Source organism: Chelonia mydas, chromosome 3, assembly GCF_015237465.2.
Source record: "Chelonia mydas isolate rCheMyd1 chromosome 3, rCheMyd1.pri.v2, whole genome shotgun sequence".
Taxonomy (NCBI): Eukaryota; Metazoa; Chordata; order Testudines; family Cheloniidae; genus Chelonia; species Chelonia mydas.
In genome coordinates this window covers 14,788,607-14,807,604 of record NC_057851.1, presented here as the reverse complement: position 1 = coordinate 14,807,604, position 18,998 = coordinate 14,788,607, and the positions used below count along the sequence as shown (strand labels likewise).

Genomic DNA, 18,998 nt, shown 5'->3' with positions numbered 1-18,998 from the left:
CTTTCTCCACACCAGTCATGATTTTATAGACATCTATCATCTCCTCCCTTAGTCTTATCTCATGACTGCTTACTTTGCTTAATAGCCTTTGGTGAGGGACCTTGTCGAAGGCTTTCTGAAAATCTAAATACACTATATCCACTGGATCCCCTTGTCCACATGCTTGTTGACCTCCTCAAAGAGTTGCACTTGGACCCAGGGATTTATGCGCTTGTGAATTACTCAGACATACAGAGTGAAATCCTGGCCCACTGAAGTCAATGGGACTTTTGCCTTTGACTTCTGTGGGGTCAGGATTTCGACCAGGAGTTTTGCCTGCACAATAGATGCGCACTCAGATTCTGTGGATGTGATTTAGACAGGCAGTTTTGGTAAATTTGCCCCATTATGTCTAACCCTCCTCTCTTGACATCCAAAATACAGTTACAGGGTGGCCCTTAAAAATGTTAGTTTCCCCTAAGATAAATAGATGAGTTTAATATTTGCAGTATCTCTTTGTACTTTCCACTGCTTACTGTAAAAAACACCTTGAATCTCCCAATACTGAGATTATCTGACTCCAAATACTTCTCTCAGGCCTGAATCTGAAACCGTTATTCACAGTGACTTGTCCTCACTCACCCAAACGGTGCTATTGGACTCATGGGATTACTCGTGGGAGTATGTGCTGCTCAGGATGAGTAAGGATTGTAGAACTGGGCCAATGGGTGTCTTAGGTAACTGGCAAGTATTAAGAGCCACCTCCATATGGGCACTTTGGCCCAATCCTGAAGTCCTTACGAGGCCACTGTGAGTTTTGCCCAAGTAAAGGCTGAATGTGGACTTCAGGGTGGGTGAGTTTAAAATGTCTCACTGTCAAAACTTGTGCCTACACCTAGGGTTTGCATAGGTAGGACAAGTCCTGTATCTACAGGCTTTACTTGTGGTTGAGGTAGACTGACAGCTCTGGGATTGTTTATTTCAATACAGGAACCGTCAGTTTCACTCCAAACTGTACTGAGTACACTCTCCAAGCCAATCAGTCTCAGTGCCCAAACAAGTCTGAACCTGAGATAACGTACACGTGTGATGTGAGCACAGGGCATGGCGCCCTCAGAAGTAAAGCCATCAAAGTGACGTATTTACTAGTAGGTAAGGAGCCTTTGCAGAATGCTGTTAGAATCTGATTGCACATAGCTGAGTGTAAGTGCCTTGGGCAGGGACTGTGTCTCTGTTCTCTCCATATGGCACCCTGCCTACCTATTGGGCCACATGCAAATGACAAATAACAATAATGTGTCATTTATCTTATATTTTTCAGCAAATGTAGAAATATCTTCAAACACAAAAGCTCAAGTTTCTCAGGGACGCAATTTTTCTCTAACATGCACCAGCAAAGTGAGCAATTGCAATAATGTCACCTGGCAAATCCAGTCTCAAATTATAGACTCTGGGCTATACCTCTGTAACTTGGAATCCCCAAGCAATGCGAGGTCCGTGCTCACAGTGAAGGCTGCCACTCAGGCCTGGAATGGTAAGTGAAGGAGTCACATCACTGTGTGTTTCGGTCAGAATGACAAGATAGGTGACATTACCAATCATTTGAAAATTAGAACTTCACCTAAGTCCCCATCCTGCAAGACACTTAAACACATGCACACCTTTGATCACACAAGTGGTTCCCATTGAAATCAATAGAACAGGGGCTAGAACTTGGCATCTCCCAGGTGGATGCCTTAACCAGCATGCTATATCGTCAGTCTCATGGTCTGTCTCCGGCACAATTAGTATTTAAGTATTTCATAGAAAGTGGAACAGCTTCAAGAAGAGAGATGGAGAGAACCAACCCCAGAGGTTAGGACGCTCAACTGAGAGGTAGGAGACCTGGGTCCAAGTTCCTCCTCCAAAGCAGGCAGAGTGGGGATTAGAATCTGTCTTTCACATCCTTCGTGAGTACTCCAGCTATTGCATATAAAGTGAGCACCACCAGCTCCTTCTCCAGCTGTGTTTTGGGCAGTGCACAGTCCAGTAGGCATCTACTAAACTGGCTGTTGTGCTTGAGTGCTTGCAGGGATGCTCCTGATCTGGGTCGTTATTTTACCTTTCCTGCTCGGTATCTTTAGCAATCCTTTTTGATCTATCTCCATAGCAAGTAAGCCTCCATAAACAACCACACAGAGACATATACCATATTCATAAAAATGTAATACAGCTATTTTACCATTCATCACATCACAGTCTGCATTCCGTGGCTTTCAACTGAGGCCTAGTTTTGTTTCATTGCTTTCAGGCACCTATACTTGCACGTTCTTTCAGAAGTTTTTGCCAAGTTCTGCTAGTACAACAGTTGAGATTGTTCCTCTGCCTCTGGAGCAGAATATTGTACGGGATCCCATTCAAGGATTTATCCGATGCAATGTTTCTCAGGTCCTAAAGTGCTGCATAGACGGAATGGAAAACTATAATGTTACGTTCACAGTCCGACAAATGGAATTTAAGGGTGGTAAGGAAGTTGACACTTTACTCTGAAAATAGTATTGAATGTGTGGATAATTGTGGACATCCCCCCTTAAGATTCATTTCTTCTATGATGCCCACAATTAGTGAGCAAATAATCATAAGTATTTTTTTAAAATGTGCAGTCTCATTACTGTAATCTGGGCTCTTCTTATCCTTGTGTTTTGTTCCCCTTAATCATTACATCATGTCTAATTTGGGATTGTCACCATTTTGAACCCAAGATCTCTCTGTTCATGCCATAGTGCAGGTCGCACACTCTCATAATTTAGTCTTAAAAGGTCTGACCCTGATTCTATTGGAGTTAATGGAAGTTTTGCCATTTACTTCCATGAGTGTAGGATCAGATCAAAAATGTGGTTATGTTAAAGTCCTACAGCAGGAATCGGCAACCTTTGGCATGCAGCTCATCAGGGTAATCCGCTGGTGGGCCACGAGACATTTTGTTTACACAGACTGTCCACAGGCCCTGCCCCCCCACCACAGCTCCCAGTGGCCGTGGTTCACCGTTCCTGACCAAGGGGAGCTGCGGGAAGCGGCGGGCCACAGGGACGTGCTGACCCCTGTCCTACAGGTACTCGCTGGGATTCTGTCTTTACTCTCTACCAGTGACTTTCATATCAGGTTTCATCAGTTTACCAACATTTTCTAGCCATTTATTTTATTTTACATTCAAAATTTAGGATCATATTTTTCATGTGGGTCCATGTAACTGGATGCATAGCTATGATATGGTTGATATGATAGCCATTCCCAAACATTTAAAATGCGTAAACTCCAAGGAGAGAGACATTGTTAAGGGTGGCTCAAGTGTGTAGGGGTAATAGCCATGAAACTAAGCAAAAGCATATTTAAGATGAGTAAGAGGAAACATTTCCTGTTAGTAATGTCTACTAGACGATGGAACAGCCTCTCAAAGCTAGTGGTGAAAACTCCACAAACCAAACCAAATGGGACAAAACTTTCAAGAATACAAAGTAAGGAATTATCCCATATTCACCAAGCATATGGACAAAAGGACTTTTCCAGTGTAAATGTCTGTGGTTCTAGGTCTTTGAATTTAGTGCAGTTATACATTCTACCAATTATTTAGCACATTGTGTACAGTCGAAGTTCCCGAGTGGCTCAAAAAATTAACAAATATCATGAGATTAGAAAAGAGAGAGGAATAACCATCTAATTATGCAGATACAGAGCATTCTCTTTGCATCAGTCAGCAATTGCCATGAATTTGTACTCTGCTTGTAGCTAAAATAAGCAAGAACAGAAATGTAATAAAGTCAAAGGTTTAATTAATTTGACTAAAAATATTCCCAGAAATTACATACACCCTCAGCAATTCAGCTAATCAGTTATTGGAGACTGACATTTAGATTAATTTAACATCGCTGTGGCTAGGCTCTGAGGGGAATTGCATCTAACCTTCCTTGGCTAGAAGACTACTAAAGGATACAATGTGCTGGCCTGAGGTTTCTGGGAGGGCGTGTAAAGCAGGAGGAGACTGTGGGTGGGGGATCATTAGGCTTGTGAGTAGGATGCAGAGAACAACACAGGAGAGGTTACTGTTGAAGACTCTTGGGATGACTGAAAGATAAACTGAGAACAGTGCAGAACCTGAGAGTCACCAGATGAAGAGTTAAAAATCCTAACCTAAACTGAAAGGCTTCAGCAGAAGCAGGGACAGCAGAAATGAAAGAGGTGCACTAAAGTGGCTACCCCTGCCACTGTTGCTGCACCATAAAGGACTTTGGGGGAAAGTTGCTCTCATAGTGGAAGCCCAGAAGGCTGCTTAAACTATATGTCTCAGTCTGTAGACAGAAGAGACAGCATAAGAAGGTAGCAAGGAATGAGCATAAGCAGCAGAAGATCATGAGCTCGAACAGTACGAGACAATCCCTAGAAGGGCTGAGAAAGCTGTTCTTTAAGAGGCTGAGAAAGGAGGTTTTCACAAGCACTTCCTGTTCTACTCTAGCTACAGAACCAAACTATTGCATTCACGGGAAGTGGGTGTATCTGCCCCCCCTTCAGGGAGGCTAGACCCCAGGCCCTGCCCTTTCTGCCCGAAGCCCCACCTGCCAGAGCCCTGACCATACACATGCCACCACCCCCACATGGGGCCGGAGGAGCCCCAGCTGGCCAAACCCCCGGGCTGGCCCGAGCCATCTCTGGCCACCACAGCCCTTGGCCACCAGCCTGATCCCCGAGCTCCAGGCCACCAGCTGGAACTGAACCCCCGCCAGCTTCAGGGGAGAGGGGGAGGTGAGATCAGGGTCTCGGGATGGAGCATGGGTAGGGCCACGGCCTGGGTTAGGGGAGGCTTAGCCTCCACTGGCCTTCAATACCTGCTGCCCATGATTACATTAACACACCTAAAATCTTTCTTTGTAGTGAGAAAAACACAAGGAAACCAAGTGTGCTACACATACAATTACACAGAAAGCTGCAACCTGCAGTCAGATGTCACAGCATATTGTACCTTTGTTAACCGCATTCAAGATAAGGTCAAAAGTTTACCTATGAACCTAAGTATTATATCAGGTAAGAAGAAATCTTGGTAATTATATACAGCAATTGCATGTATAATCCTTATTTGCCAAATCAAAGGACATGTATTGTATCAATGAGGTTGCTTAAATGCAGCAGCATGTGCTTTGGTTAAATCTGGTTGGTAATTTTCTATCTAAATGGTTTTTGATAGAAAATATGGTTGTCATAAGAAAATGTCAATTTTGCTGAAATTTTGAAAACCAAAACAAGGTGTTTTGTTTTGGCTCAGTTTGACATTGATCTCTGCAGCCATCTGAGCTGCCTTGGTGCCTCATAGGAATTATAGCTCTGGTGCTTCATGTCCCCAGTATTCCCCACAGGCTGGACTCCCTAGCTAGACTACATCACCCATGGTGCATCATGGTCATGGGACTCCCATGATGCACCACAGCAGCTCACCCAGAAGGACACACGTAGGAAATGTAGTCTGGCCTAGGAGCTCAGCCCATACAGGAGAATGGTGACTTGAGATACCAAAATTACAACTCGCAGCAGGTCAGGCAGACACAGATTAATGTTAACCTGAAATTAAACTTTCAACATTTCCAAATCGAGTTTTTATGCAATTTTTTGTTTGACAGAAAGTTTTGATATTTTGAATTTTTATTCTCATTTGGAATGTAAACAAATGTTGACATATGGACTTTCCCCTGGGATGGAAATTCCATTGTTTGATCAGCTGTAGCTGCACTGCCTACCACTAAACCTGTGCATTACAGTAGAAATTTCAATCCCCTCTTCTTCTGTTAATATAGCACGTATTTAAACAGCTTTCGAGGAAGACTGTGAACACTGACTCACACTGGTGAATAGTTACTCACACAAGTGATCCTATCAAAGTCAATGAGACTATTTGTGAGAGTACCTGCTTACCAGTGCGAGTAAGGGGTTCACAATCAAGTCCTTATTACTATTTATGGTTTGTGTTCCGGTAGCATTTAGACACCCTCATCAGCTAGATGTTGTACAAACACATATTCAGAGATGTTCTCCTCTCCAGACAAATTTTAAAAATTGGGGGCTTGGATGATTATTCAAACCTTCTAAACTTTCAGGAGTCTGCAAAATTGGGCTGGAAATTCAAAAGATGTGTTTTTCATAAGATTTTTGGTACTCCCTACTTTCATTTGAGCTAGAAATACTTCATCACCAGTAAAGTTTGCAGCTGACACAAAAATTGGGGAGTGGTAAATAATGAAGAGGACAGGTCACTTATAGACTCGTGATCTGGATCTCTTGGTAAACTGGGCACAAGCACACAATGTGCATTTTAACATGGCTAAATGTCATCTTGCAACAAAGAATGTAGGCCAAGTTTGCATGATGGCAGGCAGTGACTCTGAAAAAGATGTGTGCGTCACAGTGGATAATCAGCTGAACATGAGCTCCCAGTGAAATGCTGTAGCCAAAAGGGTTAATGCAATCCTTGAATGCATAAACAGGGGACTCATGAGTAGGAATAGAGAGGTTATTTTACCTCTGTATTTGGCACTGGTGCAACAGCTGCTGGAATACTGAGTCCGGTTCTGGTGTCCACTATTCAGGAAGGATGTTGATAAATTGGAGAGGGTTCAGAGAAGAGCCACAAGAATGATTGAGGGATTGTAACACATGCCCTATAGTTCTGGACAGATTCCAGAAGCTCAATCTATTTAGTTTAACAAAGAGAAGGCTAAGGGGTGACTTGATTACAGTCTATCAGAACCTAGATGGGGTACAAATATAATGTAGCAGAGAAAAGTATAACATGACCCAATGGTGGGAAGGTGCAGCTAGACAAATTCAGACTGGAAATAAGGTGTAAATTTTTAACCATGAGAATAATTACCAACTGGAAGAACTGAGCAAAGGTCCTGGTGGATCCTCCATCACTGACAATTTTTGGATCAAAATCAGATGTTTTTCTAAAAGATATACTCCAGAAATTATTTTGAGAAAGTTCTGTGGCCGGTGTTCTACAGGAGGCCAGACTAGATGATCACGATTGTCACTTCTGGCCTTGAAATCTATGAGAACTGTTGAATTTTAGCTCTTCTATTTCTGCTCCCACCTGGAACCCACAAGTGCTGAGGTACATGAAAATGAAAATAAAATAAATTAATAACATGAATGGATCGGGTCCTAAACCAAACCTTGCTGAATCTCAGAAAAACTTCTGTTCAGGCTTCAGAAGAAAGGTTGGAGAGATTCACCCATCCTTGTGATTTATTCTTATCCACTACAACAGCAAATCTTTGCATGCTTTTGCAGGCAAACAGCTTCCCAAAACTTATATCTAAGGGTGGGTTATAATTAAGGATAAACCCAAACCAAAATGCTGTATCCAAACACCTCTTAAGTTGGGATAGGTCAGCTGTGGATACAAACATTTCAAACCTGAGCCCATGTCTGCTAATAAATTTGTCCTTGCTTGCACAGTGCTTTGAAAATTGTGTGATTGTTTTAGGAAGAAGGATGATCTTGTGGTTAACGTCCTAGGTCTAGGTTGAAGATCTTGGCTCTATTTTCATTTTTGCCACAGGAGTCTTGTAAATTACCTTGGGTAAATTACTCAATGCTGATTTTTCCATCCTGGAGATAAGACAACTTTTCTGCCTCTCAGGCGTTGCAAGGTTTCATTTATTAATGCTTGTGAGGCATGCAGATACAATACTACAGTGAGGAATGCTAGGGAAATATGTATGTATATCCATATATATATAAATATATATATATCCAGAAGGAAAATTATCTGTAATAAGGAAAATACAGAGAAATTAGAGAATTCTATTCCCTGTCATCCATTTATTTCTTTTTCTTAATACAGAAAATAAAGTTACATGCTCAAACAGCATTGGTGTGGGACAGCAAGGAGCACAGATAATAAAACCATGCCCAGACTCTAAAGATGTGAATGGCACGAGCATCCCTGTCAGAGGGACTATAATCTATGTGTGTAACAACACCAACTGGGAAGTTGCTAGAAAGAGCTGTATATCTGACCGAATAAACACACTGCTCAGTAGTGCTGAGGTAACAACTTCGTGTTCCTCTCATGTTTTTTCAGTAGTTTTAAATAAAGAGTAGAAGGTGCTTTCAACTTGTTTCTATCGCTCAAAATGCTTTACCCATTTAAAAAGACATTCAATACTGGAAAAATGCAACTGTTCAATTAAAAGTTCTTTTAAAGCTAGGTAATAAACCCCCTGTTCCATGGGCTACAGGGAGTTATGAGTGCGGCAGAGTAATTGCAGTGCTTATCAAGCCAACCGAAGGAACAGGGTTGTGAGGCATTGAAAATTCTATTACAGTCTAAAGCAAAGAAAATCTCACTCCCCCACTCTCCACACACCCTTAGCTTGCAGGGTCCACTGTTCTCTGACAACCTCTCGAAACACACACACAAATAAATTATAGAGTCTGAGCGCTGTTATTGTAGATACACTTTTTGTGCTTGTTTCCATAGTAAATATAAGGGGGTAGTGCAAATATTTGATGCTGAATAAGGGGTCACCAACCTGAAAACATTGGCTTAGTCTGCATGATACTTACCTACTGTGCAGACATTACTGTCCAGCTTTCTCACTAGCATTCCTCACTCAGGACAGCACTTAAGTATGTGCTTAAAAGTATGCATGTGTTTAAGTCCCATTGAAGTCAATGAGACTTAAGCACATCCTTAGAGGTAAGCATGTGTTTAAGTGCTGTCCTGAATCCCATGCTTTATCCCATGCTCATCATCACAATGTGTGTGCTATATCACACATAACCAACCTTGGGACCATAAGCATAGGCTTCTACCACTTGCCTTAAAGGTGAATAACCCTTAACTGTTAGAGGTAGTAGGGCTTTTATCTGCCGTAGGTGAGTGTATATAGTACACCTACCATGACTAACTCTGAATGGAGCATTCATGGCACTCCACAGCCAGAGGGAGGGTCACCACAACACAGAGCCTTCACAGGAAGTAAGGAGGGCAATTATGACAAAGTCAAGCCTCTCTCCAGAGCTGTCCAACAGTAGCACAACAATTGCTTCTTGCCTCTGGTTCCACCGTAGTGCTGCCAGTGAGCATTGTTGGCTTGCGACTCCCCTGAGCATGTTCCTGCCCTCTGTTCATATTTCAGTGGCTGGACGGTGACCATGACTCTGTCCTGCCATAGCCTTTACACTGCTCAATAATAGTGGCCCTCTATTTGCAGACACACCCCACGCATATGGCATCGCTTCACAGGTAGCTCCAGAGCACAAGCCGTCCCTTGCTGTCGGCTAGTCCCTGGCTTGGAATAATTCCCACAGCATGGTGTCTGGCTGAGCGGTTGGTAGGACCACTCCCATTTTTGCTTTTGTCATAACCCCCTTTCTAATCTGCACTGTCCATTGGATACAACAACAGTCCTGCTGCTGCATCCTTTGTCTTCCCTTCTAGAAATCATCTGCAGTCACCCTGTTCCTCGTCCAAATAGACCGGTGCAGGAGTTACACGTCTTTCCCTATGGACTCATTGTGTATCTTGACTGAAGGTGCATTGCATATATGTAACATCATGTTTAATTTCCATTCTAGGCTTTGGTGTCTGGTCCCCAGCCAGCAGAACAGCTAGCCACATATCTTGAGACTCTTCATAATATTACGATAAAGGAACAACAAGAAATAAACAATTCATCTGCAAACCTGGGGGCAGTAATTACCATTCTGGATTTGGTTTCAACCATCCCAACAGATGCAGAGCCACACACAATGACAGTAAGTTACAGTTAAGCCTTATAGAAGCTGATTGGCTCTTTGGCCTTTGCATCAGATGGGAATATACTCCCTGATTGGTTAGTACGTGGATTAGGGAGGAGTTGAGGGAGTGATACGGTAAGAGGAAATAAGAACAAAGATACAGATGAAGGCAAGATTATGAAAGGCCTTGAAGGTGAGGACCAGGAGCTTTGCTTTTACATGAAAGGATTCATGAAAGGGTGACATGTGTGGAACAACAGATTATTATCTGTACAGCATCTAGAAGTGTGCTAGGAACTTTACAGAACATAGAAGACAGTCTCTGCCGCAGAGCTTCTGGTCTTCATTTTAGACATGATACACAAGTGAGTCTGATAAACAGTAGGGATAGTGGAGAAAAGGAGGAGTACAGAGGTTACGGTGGTATGGTCACAGAGTTACTCAAATCAAGATGGTTCCCCTAGATTTATAAAGGAAGGACTTGGGATATTGTTTCTTTAATAAATTATGGTGTTTATAGAGAGGTTATGAGTTATCTGGGGCGTGAGTGAAACCGAGATGATGGAAACCGGGGAGGCAGCTGAGGTGAAGAGTATGTGTGAATGGCAGAGGTGGGTGTTGAGGAATGACAGGTTAGGAGCAGGTACGGGAAAAATGAAGCAGATAAATGTGGAGGGGTTGTGATCAGGCAAGGGAAACGAATTGGCAATAAAACAGATGAATTGCAAGAGATGAACAAGGAATAGTCAGGAAGTGGAGTTAGAGAGGACAAGGCTGATTTTTAGTAATAGATCTAGCTGGAAGAAATGGCAAGTTTCAATAAGAGACTTGCTGATTTACACCAGCTAAATGGACTGGATGTTTGAGCAGAAGGGAGACTGGAGTCAGAGATAACACAGAGGATCAAACCTGGGAGCCAGGACTGGAGCCAGGCAAAAGTGTAGCAGTATTAGAAGGAAAGATGAGCACCTCTGCTTTCAGTGACCCTGACTGGAGACGGGACATCCTGGGGGAAAGGTCTGAGGGATTGCTTGATACTGGGCAAAAGGAGAGAGGCCAGGCTAGAAAGATAAATTTCAGATGTTATTATTGATAGTAGCAATGATCGTAAAGAACTTAATTAATACCAGATGTTTGTCTTTATTACAGAATTTCCTCTCTACAGTGGACATTATTGTCAACAGTTCCACAATACCTGCCTGGAAAGATCTGAACAATCAGCAGACAGAGAAGAGTTCTCTGTTACTGAAATCAGTGGAGAAATTTTCCCGGTCCCTCCAGCCAGCTAATAATATCATTCCTTCTATCACCAACACCAACCTTCAGCTGCAAGGTATCATTATCACAGAAAATAGTATGTTGGACTATAATAAGAACTTTATTTTCCCCAGTTCAGCAAACCTCAGCGGTAATGTGCTAATTAGAAGAAATGAAACTGAGAACTTGAAACCAAACTCGACCATCATCACCGTGGCTTTCTCAACCCTCAAAGATATTCTGCCCAAGCCCAACGAGACAGGTAAGGTTGTGAATAGCTTGGTGATGACGACAACAACAATGAACAGCACGCTCCCTCCGGACTTCCAGATCTCTCTGACATTTGCCAAAAGCAATTCTTCCCTGGAAAAGCCCCAGTGTGTCTTTTGGAACTTCTCTCTCTCTGGTAATGCAGGAGGATGGGATGACACCGGTTGTCACCTGAAGGATGAAGGAGACAATATCATTTGCATCTGCAGTCACTTGACTTCGTTCTCAATTCTGATGTCGCCCGAACGGAAGCAGACCCTTCCTGGAACCCTAGATTACATTACCTACATCGGCCTGAGCATTTCCATAGCGAGCTTGATGATCTGCATATTAATTGAATCCCTGGTATGGAAATATGTGACCAAAAACAGAACCTCCTACATGCGTCACGTCTGTATATTGAACATAGCTGTGTCTCTTCTGATTGCAGACATCTGGTTCATTGTCTCTGCCTCCCTACAAGACACAAAGAAGCTAGTGAATGGGAATGTCTGCATAGCTGCCACCTTTTTCATCCACTTCTTCTACCTCAGTGTCTTTTTCTGGATGCTTGCCCTGGGCCTCATGATCTTCTATCGCCTGGTCTTCATTTTACATGACACTAGCAAGACCATCCAGAAAGCTGTAGCATTCTCTTTGGGATATGGGTGCCCTCTTATTATATCAGTCATCACCATAGCTGTCACTCAGCCGCATGATGCTTACAGAAGGAAAAATGCCTGCTGGCTCAACTGGGAGAAAAGCAAAGCTCTCCTTGCCTTCGTTGTACCCGCGCTGATCATTGTGGCTGTGAATTCAATCATTGCGGTAGTAATCCTAGTCAAAATACTAAGGCCTGCCATTGGAGAGAAGCCAAGCAAGCAGGAGAGGAGCTCCTTGATTCAAGCCATCAAAAATGTTGCCACTCTGACGCCACTATTAGGCCTTACCTGGGGATTTGGACTCGCAACCCTTAGCAAAGACAGCTCAATAGTATTCCATATACTATTTACTCTCCTCAATGCTTTCCAAGTGAGTATCATGTATGCACTGCTTTATTTTTCATGACCACTTAACACAGACTCATAGAAAAAGAAGACAGGAAGGACTAAAGATGCTCATGCTCCTGAAGTTACAGGAAATAGATTGTGTTTCTTACTGACTGGTCACAGATGCAGGTGACACCCCTACTCCCAAGGTCTCTGCCAATAAGTTGTGAGGCAATTCTTTCCCCAAATTGCGCAAACAGCTGTACTTTGTGCATGGGATCAAGATTCACTATGGTGAAGGATGTATTCCCATTTATTACATAGCCTGAGATACCATCAGATTCTGTCTCCTCCAGTGTTATTTTAGCAGGTTATCACTTCCAAATAATTAGGGATTGTAGGACAGCAGTCCAGGTCTAAGGCATCAAAGACACAATAAATTGATGAGCAATACTAATAATTGCTCATCAATTTATAATAATAATAAGTGGGAAGTAAACAACTGAAATGGACCAACCCTGTTTTCTGCCAATCATGAGCTAAGATTTTTACTTGCAGAATGAGTTCTAACAGTTAATGAAGTAACCTGGGAGTACGGACTCCTGGGTTCTAGTCCTCTCTCTGCTTTTCATTCTGCCCACGGCTTTCAGGGTCTACAGCTCCATGGCATCACATCAGGCAGACGGCTCTAGAGCTGGGACCATATTCCCTTTCACTGAGAATGTTGAAATTTTTGGTTTCTTTGCAGATGAGAAAAACATCCAACAAATTCTGAAATATCAAATTCTCCATAAAATGGAATTACCTTTCTCTACCCAGCTCTGTTAACAAATAATAATTCACATGTGTAAACCACTCAGGTTTCCTGGGTGAAATGCTTTATAAAATTGAAAATAACTATCAGAATTATTGTGTCACTAAGGTGCAGGTCTGGGGGGAAAAGGAAACATTTGGAAAAGATATTGGGGGGGGGGGTCCATTTTTTTGCCCGGTATGGAAAAATTGTCAATTTTGGGGGGACAATTGAAAAGGAACTGTTATATGAAACATTTCAGTGAAATAATTTGCAGAGTAATGTTAAAATAATGTTACTGCTGCCCTTCTTGCCTTCAAAATATTTTCTAATAATAACTAATAAGTATTTTACATGAACAAAATGTTTCTCTAGGCAAAAAAATGCACCTAAGTACCTAAGTGTACAGCTGCAGCTCATCCCTAATGCTAGATGTATTTGTTCTTATTATCTGAATCAAAACAATAAACTGTATACTGCTTTATTTCATCAGTATACCAAACAGTACTTTTTATAGGCTAACTAAATTATACATAATACATTTCTCATTCTTAAAGAAGTCAATCAAGTTTAGTTTTGATAAGCAAGTAACTACTGCAGATATTTCAATTTTTCACAAAATTTCATTTCTTTTCTGAAACAAAAAGAGAAAAAAATGCTTTTTTTCCCCCTGTCTTCAAAATTGTACATCCCTAATCACTTTGCATATTACTTTTTGATAGCAACATGTTAACCACACAGTAACAGCCTGGAAAAGAATGGCAGTTAATATTGTGGAAACACTGAATAAGCACTACTGCATTATAGAACAGGGCATTTAACTGGTCGCCATCTTCTCATGCAGTACCCAGGAACAACGGGATGATTTAAAGACACAATGACATCCATAACCTGGAAATTCCTTGTCTGTGTTGGTTTGTGTCACCTCTGTGAGCTGAACTATTATTGCTATCTATATTACAGCAATGCCTAGAGTCCTCAAACAAGATCAGGACCCCATTGTGCTAGGTTCTTTACAAACATATAGCAAGAAACGGTTCCTGCCCTAAAGAGCTTATGGTTTAAATAGTCACGACAGACAAATGGTGTAGGGGAATGCTCTAGTGTGGTTGAATGTGGACAAATGCATATATTGTTTATATTTAAATATCATATTTTTATAGGGATTATTCATTCTGGTGTTTGGAACTCTCCGGGACAAGAAGGTAAGAATTCAGATAATGTCTTACACCTGATACAAAGATATGCTTATTATTTGAATTGACTGCATGGATTTACTGATTTACTTTGTTTGCAAACCACAGGTATTAGAAGCCTTGCTGAACAGATATTCATTTGCAAGATGGAGTACGCAGCAAACAAAGGTTAATCCTCTCTAAGAATGGATTTCATAGTTACTTTATTAATACTCTGCAGTGCCTCAGATGTATTTTTAATCAATGTTAATCATTAATCATATTTTATATTCATACTTATTTACTAGAACTACTCAAAAAAGAAAAGAGCTGGGAGAAATTAATTATTATCTTTTTAAATCTCCCCCTTTTTCCAAAATTCAAAATATTTTGATCTATAGTTGGTCAAAAATGTGGGAGATGGAGTTATGAAAATTTAATCAATATTTTTACTTTTAAAAATTATATTCAAAATTTCTTTGAAACTTTGAAATTTGGTTGATTTTTTTGAAATTCAAAACATTTCAACCAGCTCTACTATTGACACACACAGGACCATAGAAACAAATGGGGTGCCTGATTCTGGGGGGGAGTGCCCACTGACTACAAACAGGAAGGGATAGAAAGCCACGTGCTTCTGGGCGTAAGACAGCTTCAAAGGGCACGTGTTAGCGGGGCTCGCATTAGCATGCTAAAAACAGCTGTGTAGATGTTGCTTTGACAGTGCAGCTCAGGCTGGAGCTCAGGTTCTCGTGCCCACCCCTTCCAATCTCCTCCCCTTCAAGCTTGAGAGCCTTTGCTCCAGCCCAAGCTGTGAGGTCTACAGAACTATGAGAACTCCACTAGCATGAATCTGTGTGCCTGGGCTGGGAGGCTCACTCCCAGATGCAATGTAGACATGCCCTGACTATTGGGGGTCAGGAGGGACTTTCTCTGGAGGCAGATTTATCCCATAATTTCCTACTGCAGGGTTTCCTCCACTTCGCTTTGTACCATCTGGATACTGGGCTAGATGGACCATGGGTCTGATCCAGTATGGCCATTCCTGTGGCCCTGACGTTTTTAAACGGTTAAATTCATAGAAATATGGGCCTATGAGAGACTATGGAGTTTATGCACAGAAGAATGATTTATATCTGTCGTGAAGCCACTGCTGCAGTTGATATAGATTAGCACCCTTACTGGCGGACACGTTAGAATCCCAGGATGAAATACACTTGCAGTCCCAGAGCTGATACCGCCACATAAAGGGTTAAGGCACTTTGTCCAGACAGTACAGGAAAGCTTGCGCTGTGCCTGCCTGTGCTGGACTTATTCCGTGGGTTGACAGAGGACTTCACCAACACACCTTCACTACAGACTCTTTGCAAACAGCGTTTGTCAGCCTCCTGTCAGACTGGGAACATTTCCATGAAAATATGTCATTGTTCATCTGGGGCCTGCTAATCTGCAGCCTCTGGTTGGGTTGTTGTTACGACTGGATAATAGTGTTCGATCTGAAACTCATCCAGTGAGCCACTCCAATCAGAAATGACTAGCCTAACTAAAATTATACACTCCTTACTCACTCCTTATTCAGGTAACGCCCCCATTGGGCCAACACAAACGCCCAGCAACATCAGTGGAAGTTGCACCCTTCAAGATTTTGGCCTCTTTCAATGGGAGTTTTGCCTAGTAAGCAGATAGTAAGCAGAGCAGATCGGGCCCTGTGTGATCATCCTTCTTAAAAATAATTAATTCACGTTCATCTTCTTCCTTGATCACTGTATGAACTTGTGTTTCAAATCTATTAAATTGCACCCTTTTTTCCATAGTGATTCAGTCTGACGAACCTTATAAAAACACTATCACATTTAATAGGGAATGAGTACCCTGCTATAGAAAGTTTAAACGGATCTATTGCAGAGATCTCATTAAATTCAATAGGCTTTTAGAGTATTTCTATTGAACCCCTCTTTATTTCTGGAGAACCCTGTTGGTTCCAGCCTTATAGAATTCTATGGGACTTTTCCATAAAGGAAATTTCCTTCATCTCCAGCAAGATAAACTCATTCTCTCCCTGCCCCTGTGTAAAGTACCAATTGTTTTATAAGTTTCAGAGTAGCAGCCGTGTTAGTCTGTATTCGCAAAAAGAAAAGGAGTACTTGTGGCACCTTAGAGACTAACAAATTTATTTGAGCATAAGCTTTCGTAAGCTACATCATTGTTTTATAGTTTGTGTTCCACCTGCCCTCTGGTGGATGGAATCAGATTTGCTGAAATGCTTGTGGTAATCTCATCTGCTGAGGACTGACCTAAAGAGGAGCCGATGAAGTGAGCTGTAGCTCACGAAAGCTTATGTTCAAATAAATTGGTTAGTCTCTAAGGTGCCACAAGTACTCCTTTTCTTTTTGCGAATACAGACTAACACGGCTGCTACTCTGAAACCTAAAGAGGATGTCAGCCTTAGTGTTACTGGCCATGCTAATGGGAATTCCCCTTGAGCACAAGTGGCAGAAGCCCTGTGCTGTCTGGAGTGAAAGGTCCTGTAGTCTAACCCCATATATCATATGCGCTATTTAAGCAGAGGCTGTTTGTGGCTGTGTCTTGTACTTTATTTTAAGTTTAATCTGTCTGCTTCTCTCTTGTCCACGATCATTACCATAAATGTACATATTCCTGGCTGGAGAATATGCCAGACAAATAATAGAGTGACAGCACACACAAAAAAAATTCAATCTAAAACCACAATCCAGTCCAAACAGAACAAGCCACAAGAAAGCACACACAAAGAGAAGTGAAGGCTCTAATTTGTGCTGATAGGTTGAATGCTACTGGATGCCTCAATAGCGTCATTATTCCCTCTGCAATAGATTGCTTTAAAGCAGTGGTTCTCAACTTTTCCAGACTACTGTACCCATTTCAGGAGTCTGATTTGTCTTGCGTACCCCCGAGCTTCACCTCACTTAAAAACGACTTGCTTACAAAATCAAACATAAAAATACAAAAGTGTCACAGCACACTGTAACTGACAAATTGCTGACTTTCTCATTTTACCATATAATTGTAAAATAAATTGATTGGAATATAAATATTGTACTTACATTTCAGTGTATGACATGTAAAACAGTATAAACAAGTCAGTGTCTGTACAAAATTTTAGTTTGTACTGACTTCGCTAGTACTTTTTATGTAGCCTGGTGTCAAGCTAGGCAAGTATCTAGATGAATTGCTGTAACCCCTAGAAGACCCCTATGAACTCACAGGGATATGTGTACACCTGGTTGAGAACCACTGGTTTAAAAAGCTCCTTTATCTAGCCTGCCCAACACCCCATTTATATGCCTCCTGTGTGCTCCACTGAACAGCATTCTGTTCACACAATCTCTTTAAAATGTAGCTGCAGAAAATGTTCCTGACTTTTAACTAAAACCAGTTTCTATCTTACAGTCAATGTCCCTGGGTGATTCTGCCCCCGTTTTCTCCATGAACTCTCAAGTCTCAGGAGCACTAAACAACTTATTTGGCAAAACAGGTATGTGACAATGGCGACGTGATAACAAGGACAACAGACAGGATTTTTGTGTCCTTTCAAATCCTTTTCAAATAGTGTCTCTCTCTCTAAAATGGTAGTTCCATTTTCCAGTAGCTGAAGGCAGTGGAATGACTAGATTTACAGCAGTATAACTGGGAGCTAGAGCTGGCCTATTAAGGTTTGTTTAAAAATTCATTAGATTAGGTTTTTCTAAAAAACTCAGTCATCTCAAGCAGTTCGTGGCCCTCAGAGACCGAGTACGGGCTCTTGAAACCAGAGTGACTGAACTCGAGAAGTTAAGGAAACAGAGAAGTACAGAGAGGAGACTTTGCGGGAGACAGTAGAACAGTCCCATCCCCAGTCTGACAGTGTCTATGCTGTTAAGGAGAATGAAATTCTTATGGAAGGAGAACATCGAGCTGCAGAAGAGAGAATTGATCCTGTAGCTGGGACCATCCTTCCAGATGATGCCATGGTATCCTCTCACACCGAGGATACCCCTCCCGGGGAGGGGACCTCCGTTATTAGGAAGAGACAGGCAATAGTAATGGGGGATTTGATTTTAGAAATATAGGTAGTTGGGTATGTGATGACTGGGAGAACCTCATGGTGAAGTGCCTGCCAGGTGTGAAGGTTGCAGACCTCTCAACACATATAGATAGACTTATGTGCAGTGCTGGGGAGGAGCCAGTGGTTATGGAACAGGTAGGTACAAATGACATAGGGAAAGTAAGAGAAAGGTAATGGGGGCAAATTTAGGCTGCTAGGTAAGAGATTAAAGTCCAGATCTTCCATGGAAACATTCTCAGAAATGCTTCCAGTTCTATGCATAAGGCCACTTAGACAGGCAGAACTGCAGGGTCCCAATTGTTTGGAGAAGGACTTTAGGTTTATTAGGAACTGGAGAACCCTTTGGGAAAGGAGGAGCCCATACAGGAATGATGGGCTCCACTCAAACCAATTGCTGGCACGTAAAATTAAAAAGGTCATAGAGAAGTTTTTACAGTAAGGCCTGAGGGAAAGCCGACAGGTGCAGAGAAGCACATGGTTCAGACAGACGCATCCCTTAGGGGAGGATTTATTAAAGGGGATGCTCTATATCCTAGATAAGAGGAGAGGATAGAAGTTGATAAAATACAGGTAGAAACTGAAGAGAAACAGTCAAATGAAAAATAGTCTCATTCAATTACATCACATGAAGCCCGACAGCTAACTACTGCTAATTTTATAAGTGCTTGTTTACATACGCAAGAAGTCTAAATACTAAGAGA

The 18,998-nt window shown here is 41.9% G+C and overlaps 1 protein-coding gene across 6 annotated transcripts in view; it reads left to right on the top strand.

The window, feature by feature from the left end:
* The window catches only part of ADGRF5 (adhesion G protein-coupled receptor F5), an 82,923-nt gene that overhangs the window by 54,719 nt on the left and 9,206 nt on the right, over nucleotides 1-18,998 (top strand). For all 6 annotated transcript variants that reach the window (XM_043542171.1, XM_043542170.1, XM_043542168.1 and 3 more), the window contains 10 exons: nucleotides 970-1,131; nucleotides 1,301-1,513; nucleotides 2,270-2,482; nucleotides 4,885-5,034; nucleotides 7,850-8,055; nucleotides 9,589-9,768; nucleotides 10,900-12,288; nucleotides 14,202-14,243; nucleotides 14,343-14,402; nucleotides 17,643-17,727. In XM_043542171.1, the coding sequence (XP_043398106.1) occupies nucleotides 970-1,131; nucleotides 1,301-1,513; nucleotides 2,270-2,482; nucleotides 4,885-5,034; nucleotides 7,850-8,055; nucleotides 9,589-9,768; nucleotides 10,900-12,288; nucleotides 14,202-14,243; nucleotides 14,343-14,402; nucleotides 17,643-17,727 (2,700 nt within the window). The remainder of the gene's footprint in view (nucleotides 1-969; nucleotides 1,132-1,300; nucleotides 1,514-2,269; nucleotides 2,483-4,884; nucleotides 5,035-7,849; nucleotides 8,056-9,588; nucleotides 9,769-10,899; nucleotides 12,289-14,201; nucleotides 14,244-14,342; nucleotides 14,403-17,642; nucleotides 17,728-18,998) is intronic.